General features: G+C 37.8%; 1 protein-coding gene across 1 annotated transcript in view; it reads right to left on the bottom strand.

Annotated features, from left to right (window-relative positions):
* Positions 1-11,713, bottom strand: part of LOC140510826 (inactive pancreatic lipase-related protein 1-like) — a 48,772-nt gene extending 37,059 nt beyond the window's left edge. The window contains exon 1 of the mRNA XM_072619718.1: positions 11,336-11,713. Within this exon, the coding sequence (XP_072475819.1) occupies positions 11,336-11,713 (378 nt within the window). The remainder of the gene's footprint in view (positions 1-11,335) is intronic.
* Between the last annotated feature and the right edge of the window lie 2,257 nt (positions 11,714-13,970).

Below are 13,970 nucleotides of genomic sequence, written 5' to 3'. Positions count from 1 at the left end.
TTTATGAGGTTTTATGCCCTAGTTAATTTTTGTGTAGGTGCCATGTACTGCTGAGGAAAAAGTATATTTCTTTCTATCCCCATTCAATTTTCTTCAAAGGTCTACCATATCTAATTTTTCTAAAATTCTATTCATCTCTTTAGTTTCTTTCCTGTTTGTTTTGTGATTAGATTTATCTAGTTTTGAGAGGGGGAGGTTAAGATCACAATAGTTTTGCTGTCTATTTCTTCCTGTAATTCACTTAACTTGTCATCTAAGAATCTGGATGTTATACCACAGTTGCATATAAGTTTAGTATTGATATTACTTTATTGTCTATGATACCTTTTAGCAAAATGTAGTTTCTTTCCTTATCTCTTTTAATTAGATCTATTTTTGCTTTTGCTTTGTCTGAGATCAGGATTGTAACCCTGCTTTTACTTTTTTACCTCAACTGAAGCAAAATGTATTCTGATCCAGCCTTTCACCTTTTCACTCTGTGTGTATCTCTCTGCTTCAAAAGTATTTCTTGTAAACAACATGTTATAGGATTATAGTTGTTAATCCTCTCTGCTAGGTGCTTTTGTTTCATGGGAGAGTTCATCCCATCTACAATCACAATTATTATTACTATGTCTTTCTCTCCATTCTATTTCCCCCCAGTTTATACTTTTACCTTTCTTTTTACCCTTTCCCTCTTCACCAGTGTTTTCCTTCTGACCACCACCTCCCTCAGTCTGTCTTCCCTTCTATTGGCCCCTATCACTTTTTTTCCCCTTTCTTCTCCTACTTCTTCCTTCTGTACTCCCTTCCATCCACCCACTCTTTTTCTTCCCCCTTTCTCTTTTTACTTTCCTACAGAGTAAGATATATTTCTATAGTCAATTGAATGTGCATGTTATTCCTTCTTTGAGTCAAATCCAATGAGTAAGATTCAAACAATGTTGTCTCCCTCTCTTCTTTCCCTCTACCGTAAAAGGTCTTTGCACCTCTTTATGTAATATAATTTACCTTATTCTGCCTCTTCCCTTAGTACAACCATTTTTTTACCCCTTAATTAATTAATTTTTTATCATCACATCAAAATCAACTTATATCCACATGCCCTGCCTATGTATACCGATTCTAAATGCAGTAAAAAAGACATAGTTCTCAAGTGTTACAAGTATCATCTATTGTAGGGATTTAAACAATTTAACCTTATTAAATAGCATGTTTTTTTTCTTTCTTGTTTACCTTTTTATGCTTCTCTTTAGTCTTGCATTTGAAGACTGAATTTTCTGTTCAGTTCTCATTTTTTCTTTAAATGTTTGATAGAATTCACTTGTGAATCCATCTGGCCCTGGAGATTTTTTCGTAGGGAGTTCATTGATGGCTTGTTCAATTTCTTTTTCTGACATGGGGTTGTTTAAGTATTCAACTTCCTCTTCTGTTAATCTGGGCAATTTGTATTTTTTAAAATATTCATCCATCTCATTTAGATTATCGAATTTGTGGGCATAAAGTTGGGCAAAGTAGTTTCTAATTATTGTTTTAATTTCCTCCTCACTGGAGGTGAGTTCACCCCTTTCATTTTTAATATTAGTAATTTGGTTTTCTTCTTTCTTTTTTTTAATCAGATTGACCAAAGGTTTATCAATTTTATTAGTTTTTCCATAAAACCAACTATTGGTTTTATTTATTAATTCAATAGTTTTCTTAATTTCAATTTTATTAATCTCTCCTTTGGTTTTCATTATTTCTAATTTGGTATTTACTTGGGGATTTTCAATTTGTTCTTTTTCTAGCTTTTTCAACTGCAAGCCCAAGTCATTGATCTCCTCTTTCTCTATTTTATTTATGTAAGCATTCAAAGATATAAAACTTCCCCTAATAACTGCTTTTGCCGTATCCCATAAGTTTTGGTATGTTGTCTCACTATTGTCATTCTCTCGAATGAAATTGTTGATTGTTTCTATGATTTCTTCTTTAACCCAACCCTTCTTTAGAATTAGATTATTTAGTTTCCAATTGATTTTTGGTTTCTCTTTCCATGGCCTTTTATTACATGTAATTTTTAATGCATTATGATCTGAAAAGGATGCATTGATTATCTCTACCTTTCTGCACTGGATTGTGAGATTTTTATGTCCTAGTACATGGTCAATTTTTGTAAATGTTCCATGTACCGCTGAGAAAAAGGTATATTCCTTTCTATTCCCATTTAATTTTCTCCAAAGATCTATCATATCTACCTTATCCAGAGTTTTATTTACTTCCTTAACCTCTTTCTTGTTTATTTTGAGGTTGGATTTATCCTCTTCAGAGAGGGGGAGGTTGAGGTCCCCCACTAGTATAGTTTTGCTATCAATTTCTTCCTTCAACTCCCCCAACCTCTCCTCTAAGAATCTGGATGCTATACCGCTTGGAGCATACATGTTTAGTAATGATATTGCTTCATTGTCTATGGTGCCTTTTAGCAGGATATAGTTTCCATCCTTATCCCTTTTGATTAGATCTATTTCTGCTTTCACTTTGTCTGAGATTAGGATTGCTACTCCTGCCTTTCTTACATGAGCTGAAGCACAATATATTCTGCTCCATCCTTTGACCTTTATCCTATGTGTATCCCCCCGTTTCAAATGTGTTTCTTGTAAGCAGCATATTGTTGGATTATGGCTTTTAATCCATTCTGCTATCCGTCTCCGTTTTATGGGAGAGTTCATTCCATTCACGTTCACAGTTATGATTACAATCTGTGTATTTCCCTCCAACCTCTTTCCCACCATTTGTGCTTTTAGCTCTCCAGTCTCCCTTCCCTTCCTCAATAGTATTCACTTTTCTCCCCCTCCTCCTGCAGCCTTCCCCTCCTTCTTTTAGCCCCCCTCCCTTTTACTCCCCTTTACTCTTATTGCTTCTTTCCTCCCTTTTAGCCACCCTCCCCTTTCTTCCCCCTTCCCCTCCTACTACCTATAGAGCTAGTTAGGATTATCTACTTAAGATTATTGTTCCCTCCTTTGAACAAATCAGATGAGAGTACCTCTCAAACAATGCTCATCTCCCTCCCCTCCTTCCCTCTACTATAGTTTTGTACTTCTTCCTGTGATATAATTTGCCATTTTCTGCTTCCCTCTTTCCACACCTCCTATTACATTCCCTTCTCATACTTAAATCATATTTTTGACATGACATCATTTACTTTATGCCCGTTCCCTCTACATATATCCCTTTTATCATAATAGCTGCACAGTTCTCAAGATTAACAGGTATCATCTTCCCTTATAGGGAGGTAAACAGTTTGCCCTAATTGAGTAGCAAGTTTTTGTTTTTGTTTTTTCCCCTCTGTTTACCTTTTCATGATTCTCTGGAGACCTGCATTTGAAGATCAAATTGTCTATTGAGTTCTGGTGTTTTGGTCAGGAAGCTCTGGAAATCCCTTATTTCGTTGAATGACTTTCTCCTTGCCTGAAATGTTATGCTGAACTTTGCTGGGTAGTTGATCCTTGGTTGAAGTCCCAACTCCTTTGCCTTACGGAATATTGGGTTCCAGTTCTTTCGATCTTTTAATGTAGAAGCTGCAAGGTCCTGTGTGATCCTGACTGTGTGTCCTTGATATTTGAATTGTTTCTTTCTGGTTGCTTGTAGTATTTTCTCCTTCACTTGATAGCTCTGGAATTTGGCAACTATATTTCTTGGGGTTTTGAGTTTGGGATCCCTTTCGGGAGGGGAACAGTGGATTCTTTCGATGACTATTTTGCCCTCTGAGTCTAGTACTTCTGGGCAGTTTTCCTTGATGATTTCCTGGAAGATGTTGTCCAGACTCTTTTCTTCATCATGGGTTTCTGGCAGGCCAATAATTCTTAGATTTTCTCTCCTGGATCTATTTTCCAGGTCAGTTGTTTTTCCAATTAAATATTTTACATTTTCTTCTATCTTTTCATTCTTTAGATTTTGTTTGACTGATTCTTGTTGCCTCATTGAGTCATTAGTTTCTACTTGCCCAATTCTAATCTTCATCATATTGTTTTCTTCCGTTAGCTTTTGCATTTCCTTTTCCATCTGACCAATTTTTCCCTTTAAGGAGCTATTTTCTCCATTTAATTTTTGTTTTTTTTTTTCCATTCGACCAATTTTCCCAGTTAGGTTTTGGGTTTCCTTTTCCATCTGTTCAATTTTCCCAATTAGGTTTTTGGTTTCCTTTTCCGTTTGATTAACTCTTCCTTTTAGGGAGTTATTCTCTTCAGTTAATATTTGAACTTCCTTTTGTATTTCTTCAATTTTCCTTTTCAGAGTGATGTTCTCATCAGTGAATTCTTTTTTTATAATTTTAAAATCATTGGCCAGTTTTTCTTTTATATCCTTCTTCAGACGTTCCAGGTAATCTAGTTGTGCTTGCGAGAAATTCATAGTCCCATCTGAGGTTTCAGATGAAAGTACAGTCTCAGCTCTGACCTCTTTGGTGTTTGTGTTTTGGTCCTTATCCCCATAGAAAGATTCTATGGTTTTTTCACTTTTCGTCTGCTTTTTCCGATTCATGATGTCAGCTGAGTGTTGTAGCTTTTGGTTCTTTCAGTCAGAAGATACAGATCTTTTAAGTTGGGCTGCTGTGTGTCTAGGCTGAAAGCAGGCTTTTTTTTTTTTGTTGTTGTTGTTTCCCAGATCAACCCTGGGGTTAGCTTGTTGGGTGTGTGGGAGGGGTGGTCTGGTCCCAGGAGATCTCCTCAGCTGACTTGAGGCAAAGGCAAGGTCAGGGTATGGCGATCCCAGCTTCCCTATTGTCTTCCCTTTTCCCCTGGAGGGCTGGGGTACGCCTAGAAGTTAATGCGTGTTCCTGCCCCTCCTGGGGCTTGTCTCCCGGCTCTGAGGCTTGCCTGGGTCTCAGTGCAAATTTTCTCTGCCCTGGGTCGTCTGTCCCTCCAGATTGCCTCCGCCACAGTAGGAAGAATCCCCCCTTGCCACTTTTCCAGCCTCTGGTGTTGTGAGACCACCCGCCCCCTTCTACTGTTCCCGCTGATCCAGGATTAATCTGGGGAAGAATTTTATGGTTCCCTCATGGTCATCAGGGGGGAGGAGAGAGCACTTACTGATCACTCCGCCATCCCAACTCCTGGAAGTTCAAGTAGCTGACCCACCGAAGTCCAGTCTTCAGGCTGAAGGTTTTAAGGGCTGCTGCGCTGATATCTGGCGCTCAGCGGCTCTCATCGGCTTGGCCTGGCTTATCTCCTGCTCCGCTGGTCTCGCCCGCCACTCTCGGGCCCCTCAGGTCCCCTCCGCTCTGTTGCGCCGATGGCGCTGCGCTGTGCGCCAGGGTCTTACCCCCGCGGAACAGATCCCTCCTGTGGACCCTCCAGTCCAACCTGGGCTCCGAATCCGTCAAAGTCCGTCACCCACTGGATTCTATACCTCCAAAGTCTGGTCAGACTCTCCCCCCAGAGATATCCAGAGGAGTTTTTCCAGGAGCTTGGGTGAGTCGTTGCTTTCACTTCGCCATCTTGACTCCGCCCCCTCAGTTCTCATTTTTTCATCAGGAATGATTGAAAGTCCCCTATTTCACTGAATGTCAATGATTTTACTTGAAAGATTATGCTCAGCTTTGCTGGGTAGTTGATTCTTGGTTGTAATCCAAGCTTTTCTGCCTTCCAGAATATCATATTCCAAGCCCTCTGATCCTTTAATGTAGAAACTGCTAGGTCCTGCATAATTTATTCCCTGAATTATGGCATTTGTTCTGAAGCTTCAGACCTACAAATATAAGAAAATTAAAATGTAATAACATAAATATTCTAGACCCAATAGAAGCTTTAGAAATTGTGGCATTCAATACTTTGATTTGTCTTATTATTTGGGGAGTCATAATTCTTAACTTGTCTGTGTATCTTATCCTTAAGATTAATGTCCTCCCCTTTTAATGAGAACGTATATTCTTTTAGCATGATTACCTTTTGTTTCTTTTCTTTTAGATTGTCTTTCACTTAAGTATATTGTCTTCCAAATCTTTTCCTCTCTCTTTTGTTTCCTGCAAAGACTTTCCAACTGTGGATTTAAGCTATTCTACTTAGATAATTATTTCTGCTGAATAGGTCTTTATTCTCACATTTGTTTCTGTCTGATTTTCTTAAGATTTTCATTTCTCATATTAACTATTATGAAATATCCTGTCATTCCATGCCCTGTTGGGATTCCACAGGGTTCTATATCTCACTGGTCATTAATTCAATTTCCTTTGTCTTTGAATATTCATTTGGAGAAAGTTGTGTTCTTTTAGGCACTTAGCATTTATTCTTCTTTCTAATTTTAACATCCTCTCTCTTGATTTGTCTGATTGTGCTCTACGTTTTTAGTTGAATTCTCTTCTGTCAATCTTTGATGATCTTAGTCTTTTTTTCCTTATATTTCTTTGTGACTCATTTTCTTATTGTTTTCTTTTTGATACTGGGCATAATTCCTTAGACTGGAACTCAAACATTGTCTCAGCTTCCTCCCACACTGAGTAATTGACTTTTTTACAGACCTGAGTTCTTGCTCCAAGAATCTTCTGGAGAGATAAAACTGACCATGCTGAACTTCAGTCCTCTCTCAGTCTGGTTCACTCAAACAAACTATCTTCTTTGTTCAATTTCCTGAGTTTTTAATTCCCTGGCTGGATGGAATCATTGTCTGCCTTTTTCTTTTTTCAGTTGAACAGTGGGGATATTCTTGCCATAATCTCTAGAATGGTTCCTTTATTTAGAAGCTATTGTGGGTAGAAGGAAGTTGAATTGTCCTCTTCTCAAGGTCCTATTTTTCTTCCTTATTGGGGCTGGGCAAAGTTATCAATATCTATGCTTGTTATAGTGGAGTAGGGTCAGGGACTGACTTCAAGGTGTACTGGCAGAGTCTCTGTAGAAGGAGGGAAATCCCTAAGTGTGTGGCAAAGCATCAGCCTGCAACTGCAATTTGATTTATGTGACTTCCAGGGCATAGAACCTGGTGAAGGAGGGATACTAAGGGAAAATGATAGGGACTGTATTTTCTACTGTTACTTTCTTGGGCTTTGTATTTTCTTGTCCATCTATGATGCATAATTCTGCTTTTCTGTTGTTTTTTGAGAGTTAATGAGAAATGGAGAATATGTTAGATACTCCATTGTACTTATCACCTCATTGTGATTAACTTTAGACTCACTCATACAGAAGTGATCACACTCATATAAATATGAATAAAGCACCCCAAACTGGATAATGCTCAAGTACAAGAGTCTAAGATCATTCCTGAACTTCATGTTCATTCTTAGACATTAAAATTGCAGGTTGAATTTTCTGATGAATATTTTGCTTTGTGATCAGGACAGTAAGATTAATTAATATAGCAGCAATGAAAAGTGAAAAGAGAACTAGCTTTGGATCCAGGAGCCTAGAACACAAGACTGAGTGACATTAAGCAAATCATTTTATTTCTCAGTGATCTAGACAACTTTATAAGAGTATATTTGCAAGATATAAACAGATTCTTTGCTTGGGAATTCCCTTTAGACACTGAAATTGTAAGTCTAGTCCTTCTTCCTATCCTCTAGCAGGTTTATAAATATATAAAGCAGTTATCCTGAGAGATTTACTTTGATGATACCTTATACTTTAAAGACATTTTGATTTTTTAGAATTAAATGATTCATCAAAAAACAATACTAAACATTATTATCACCAACTAACTGAATATGGAAAGTATTGGAACACAGGGAGGTTTCATCCAAATTAGACCTGCTGAATTAGGATGAATCACATAAAAAAATTTTAAATTTAATCTGCATTAACACTTTCTCTCTCACTCTATGAAGCCTAGACAATCAAAAAACACACAAAGAAAACAAAACCTTGATTTTCTGTGGTATAAATGCCCACTCTGGGAATCTGACAATTGGTTCTTAAGAGCTAGTGTAACCAGGCTTCAGCACACCTGAATTCCCAGGGATATATCCTGGACCCTATATTCATATCTCTTATACTTCTTAAACTCAACATGTCCAAAAATAAACACATTATCTTTTCCCCAAAACCTTCCTCCTTCCTTACTTCCTTATTTCTGTCAAAGACATCAACATCTTGCCACGCTTATAAGTTACCAGGCTCAAAACTTAAGTTTCATCTCTGACTCCTTATTGTCTCCTAGTTCCAACCACTCCCTCCCCCCATATCCAATCTGCTACCAAGTCCTATTGATTCTACATTAGCACAGTGTCTGGCACATAGTGTCATATAAATGTTAGCTATTATTTTTATATATGTCTCCTGTCTTTTGACTGTCACTATCCTGGTGCAGGCCTGCACCAGCTCACACCTGGGCTGTGGAAATAGTCTTCTGGTTTATCTCCTTGCCTTCAGTCATTCCCTACTCCAGTCGATATTTCACTTAGCTATCAATTTGATCTTCCTAAAAGGCAAGCCTCACCATGTTACCTTACTATTTATTAAACTCCAATCCACCTAACATCAAATATAAAATCCTCTATTTTTTAAAGCCCTTTTTAACATGGCCTCTCCCTGCCTTTCTGTTTTTCTTACAGCTTACTCCCAAACCTATATACTTTATGATCCAGTGATTGTCCTCTTTGCCACTCCACATACAAGACACTCCTTACCTCACTGGGCATTGTCACTGGCTCTCTCCTATGTCTGGAATTCTCTAGCTCCCCTTGGCTTCCCTGACTTCCTATAAATGCCAAATAAAGTCTGGACTCTATAAGAAAGTTTCCCAGTTCTTAATCTTAGTGCCTTCCCTCTGAGATGATCTCTAATTTAACCTGCATATATTTTGTTTGTATACAGTGGCTTACATGTTGTCTCCCCAATTAGACTGTGAGCTCTGGTTTTTACCTTTCTTTGTATCCAATGATAGAAGAATGTCTTCGTGTTCCCAACATGTGGCAAAGGGCCTGGAGCATAGTGTAAATGCATGTTGACAGTTTGTTAGGTTCTAGTTTCTAATCCATTCTGCCATCCACTTCCATTTTATGGGCAAACTCATTCCATTCTCATTCACATTTGTGATTACTAACTGTATGGGCAGCTAGGTGGTGTGGTGGATATAGCATCAGTGCAGGAGTCAGGAGGACCTGAGTTCAAATCTCACCTCAGACACTAGACACTCACTAGCTGTGTGACCTTTGGCAAGTCACTTAACCCCAATTGCCTCATCCTGGGTCATCTTCAGTCATCCTGATGAATATCTGGTCACTGGATTCAGATGGCTCTGGAGGAGAAGCGAGACCTGCATAGCCCTCCCTCACTCAAAACAAAAGTCAAGTGCAAGTCATGTCATCATTTCTCCAATGCGAGTGAGGTTTAGACATTGCCTACCCACTCCTCTTTTTCTGTCCACTGGAAAAGGTTTTCCTTGTATGTCCCTTCTATGTGAAATAATTTCTCCCATTCTAAAACTCCTTTCTCACTTCTCCTAGTGCATCCCTCTTTTTCACTCCTTTATTATTTTTTGGATATCATTTCAACCTACTCAACTCACACTCATGTGCTCTGTTATGTAGATTACTTTTAACTGATTTAATAATGATAAAGTTCTTTACATTTATCACCTTCCTGTATAGGAATGTAAACTTGTGTTTCCTATATGTTCTTTTTCACGTTTACTTTTTTATGCTTCTCTTGGGTCTTGTGTTTGAAAATCAAATTTTCTATTCAGCCCTGGTCTTTTCATCAAGAATGCTTGAAAGTCCTATATTTCATTAAATATCCATTTTCCTCTGAAGAATTGGCTCATTTTTGTTGCATAGATTATTCTTGATTTTAATCCTACCTCCTTTGTCTTCCAGAATATTCTATTCTAAACCCGCCAATCCTTTCACGTGGAAGCTGCTATAAATCCTGTGTGATCCTGACAGTGACGTCACAATATTTGAATTGTTTCTTTCTGGGTATTTGAAATATTTTCTTCTTAACCTGTGAGCTCTGGTATTTGGCTATAACATTCCTGGAAGTTTTCATTTTGGGATCTCTTTCAGGAGTTGATCAGTGGGTTCCTTCAATCTATATTTTGTCTTCTGGATCTAGGATATTGGGGCAATATTACTTGATAATTTCTTGAACTATAATATCTAGACTCTTTTTCTAATGATGGCTTTCAGGTAGTCTAATAATTCTTAAATTATCTCTCCATCTATTTTTCAGGTCAGTTTTTTTTTTAATGCAGTGGTTCACATTTTATTCTATTTTTTATTCCTTTGACTTTTGTTTCATTATTTCTTGATGTTTCATGTAGTCATCAGCTTCCACTCATCTAATTCTAATTTTTAAGGCATTTTTCTTCAGTGAGCTTTTGTACCTTTTTGGGGGGCCAAAGTTGTTCAGGTTTTTTTCCAGAAATTTTTCCACTGTGAATTTTTGTGCCTCTTTTATCATTAGGCCAATTCTGTTTTTTTAAGTTGGGTTTTTTTGTGTGTCTTTTACAAAGCTTTTTTCAACTGGACCAGTACTGGCCTCTAACCTGTGGGTGGCCAGAGCCAAAACAGAGCAACTCAAAGACAGGAGAGACAGGACACAAGCAGAAGTTTAATTAATTTCAGAGAAAAGAATATTTAGACATTCTTGAGTCCTATGGGAATAGTCTTTGTCTCAAGTCTTAGGGACCATGACCCCTTTTGGGGTACAGAATAAGAGTTTAGTAATGGGAACAGGAACATAGTACCTGGCAGTTACAAGGAAGAGGGATTGTTAACATGTCAATCAATGTGATGGATGTTGGCTCTTGGGTCCCAGGGAAATAGGGGGAGCTAAAATCATAAATCCCTCAATGAACACCTGGTGTTAGTCAAAGCTATACACAGGCTGAGATCATCCAGAGTTCAAAGAATTATTATTATGTCAAGTTCAGGGCATAGCCTGTTCTTTGGAATTTAGCACTGAGAAACAAATTATTCCAAAATATTTTGAAATTAATTCTTTCACAATTTTTTTTTCCATCACTCTCATTTGTTTACCTGATTTTCCTCTATCACTCTATTGCTTTAACTCTTCCAGGGATTCTTTTGGAGTTCCTCTCCAATTAGCAATTTTTCTTTGATATTCTGGTTGTAGGAATGGTAATGTTGTCATCTTCTGAGGCTGTTTATTGGTCTTTCTGGACACTCTAGTAGCTTTTGATGATCAAATTCCCTTTTTTTCTTTCTCATTTTCCAGTCTATTTCTTGACCTTGAGCTTCATGTTAAAGTTGGGTTTTGCTTATGGGAGCATGAGAAGGCACTATCCCAGGCTTTAAGTCTTTTTTTTTTTTTTTGCTTCTGTTTTCAGAGCTATTTCTGGGGGTCTGCAAGTTTTCAGTGCTTCCAAGGTGATGTGATACAAGGAAAGGTGTGGTCACTGTTCTCTTGGTCTGCACTCTGATCCTTACCCAGGATAGGCCTCTGATCCCCTGCAGACTCAAGTGATACTGCACCTGTTGACCCTGGAATAGTGACAAGGTCTCCTGCTCTCCTTGAGTCACAAGTACTAGTGCTCTTCTCTGCCTTGGCACTGTAACCAGGGCTCCTACTCCCTTGTGATTGACCCCCAGAACTTCCTTCCACAATGAAACTGCTACCCAGAACTGCATATGGGCAAAAAAGTTGCCAATAAGCACGAGCTGCAACCAGTGCCAGGCAAGAGTCACTTGAATTCTCTTTCTGACCATTTGTCCATACTCCTTGCTATCTCTGGATTGAGAGCTCCCAAAGCTGCTACTGCCACTGTCATAGCCACCTTTAACGCCTGCTGTTGGTGCTGCTGCCATGCTCTAGGCCAGCTCCCACCCCACCATCACAGATCTCTCCTGTTTACCTCCTAAATTGTCTCAGGCTGGAAAAAAAAAAGTCTCATCCTCATCTTTTGTTGACTCTACTGCTCCAAAATTTGATTTGATTATATTAAAGTTGTTTGGAGGGGAATGTTGGGAGATTTTGACTGGATTGCTGCCTTTAATCTGCCTTCTTGACTCTATCTAAAGTTGTAATTTTGTTTCCACTTTGCCTGTACTCATTCATTCAATTTCTTTTTCTTCCTTTAGCTTTTGTAGAACAATATCAAATAATAATGATGATCATGGACAACCTTGCAATATCTCTGAATTTACTGGGATGGCCTTTATTTAGAAACACATGAATAGGAACAAAGGTGCTCAAAGTTGGGAGCAATCTAAGGTTGAAGCCTGCCAGGCAAGATCAGCTACTGGATAGGGAATCAGGTACAAGGATAGAGAATACTGTCAAGTTGAACTATTTCAACAAGGGATCAAATGGAAAAGGAAGGAGAATGTAACCAGCATAAGAGTAATGGTATTGGGAAAGAATGAAAGGATGGAAGGACTGGAGATGACAGTGAGGACAAAGAATAGGGCTAAAGAATGTCAGGGAGGGGAAAATAGGGACTGATAAAAATTGTGATCAAGAAATTTTACAGTTTATGACTATGAAAATGAAGCGCTTGTGGGTAATAGAATGATCAAGGATATGACCATGTAGTTGGAATGGAGTGGAAGAAGTCAAGGAGGATGTTAAAATTAAGATACTGGGAAGTTTTGGGTTTTGTGGGCACTTTAATATTTATATTGAGGTCCCAGACGTAAAGAAAACAATGGGGAGGAGAGGAAAACTGAATGAGCTTAGCACTGAAATAATTGAGAGAGGAAGGATAGTATCCTGGAGAAGAGTAGGTAAACTTACCACAGTCTTGATGTGTGATAAATAATGACTGAATGAGCCTCAAGCAAAGAGAGGCTACTAAGCAAAAGTGGTAGGGGGGAGTCTAGATGTTACAGTGGGGAATAAGAAATCCTCTAAATCCCTCAGTATGACAAGTAAGTGAATGAGTGTGAATGAAAACGCATCAGGTGCCATCTTTAAAGTGTTAAAGAAGCCTTAACATTCAGTTTAATATTTCATTGTCAGTATTCTCAAAATGGTGCAGAAATATTTGAGAATTAGCAGCTTATATAAATTATATCTGTGACACAAGGTATTTGGTGTTGGGACGAGAGAGGCATTTGGTATCCTAAAGAAATACAAAACACCAAAACCTTCAAAAAGTAGCCAGAATGTCAATATTTTAGTGCCAATGTTATAAAAAGCTAAGTCTCCTGCTGACTGTTCATGTTTCAAGAGTGGAATGCTCTAGTTTGACTTGTCATAATCCTTCACCATTTAGATGAACTTTCGCATTATTACTTGCACCCAGTATTCTTGGAAAAGCTTATCATTGAATCATATGTTTACAATATAGTTTTTTGAGAACTCAGTGGTTGACCTACATCAAAATCTTCAGAAAGTTAAAATATTGGATGTTTTATAATTACATAGTTAATAAAGAAGTCAGAACACATTAATCTTTTACTGGCTAAAAAATTAGAAATTTGACATGATGAAAACATATTCTGGAATTTGGGTCAAAGCTTTTTACTATATCTGAAATATCAGCAACAATTGGGTCAACTTAGGTTACTATCAAGAGCTTCCCAATAGCAGTGGCAGGTGATGCTGGTAGGCAATATTTAAAGATATCAGAATAGTACAGATAAAGTCCACAGATTTGACAGTTAGAAGTTGAAGAACACTCATCATCATAAAAAAAAATCTCCAAGAATGAAATAAATATTAAGTGTCTACTATGTGACAATCACTGTGCTAAATGCTAGGGATACAATTAAGAAAAAAGAAAGAGTCCTTATTCTCAAGGATCTCACAATTTAATGGAGGAGGGAAGACACAGAACATAAAAGAGAGTCAGGAAAGTGGTTGTGGAAATTCTAAGGGTTATTGGGCTAAAGGTTATAACTTTTGAAATATTTATTTATCTATTTATTCTTAGTTTTCTACATTCACTTTAAAACGTTTTGAGTTCTAAAATTTCCCCCCTTCTCTTCTTCCTCCTTTTCCAAGATGGCATGCAAGCAGATATAAGTTGCATACGTGCAATCATGTTAACCATATTTCCACATTAGTCATGTTATGAAAGAAGAATCAATTAGAGCAATAGGGAAAAACTACAAGAAAGAA

Source organism: Notamacropus eugenii, chromosome 1, assembly GCF_028372415.1.
Source record: "Notamacropus eugenii isolate mMacEug1 chromosome 1, mMacEug1.pri_v2, whole genome shotgun sequence".
Taxonomy (NCBI): Eukaryota; Metazoa; Chordata; class Mammalia; order Diprotodontia; family Macropodidae; genus Notamacropus; species Notamacropus eugenii.
The sequence above is the reverse complement of the archived record's forward strand: the minus strand, read 5'-3'. Positions and strand labels throughout refer to the sequence as shown.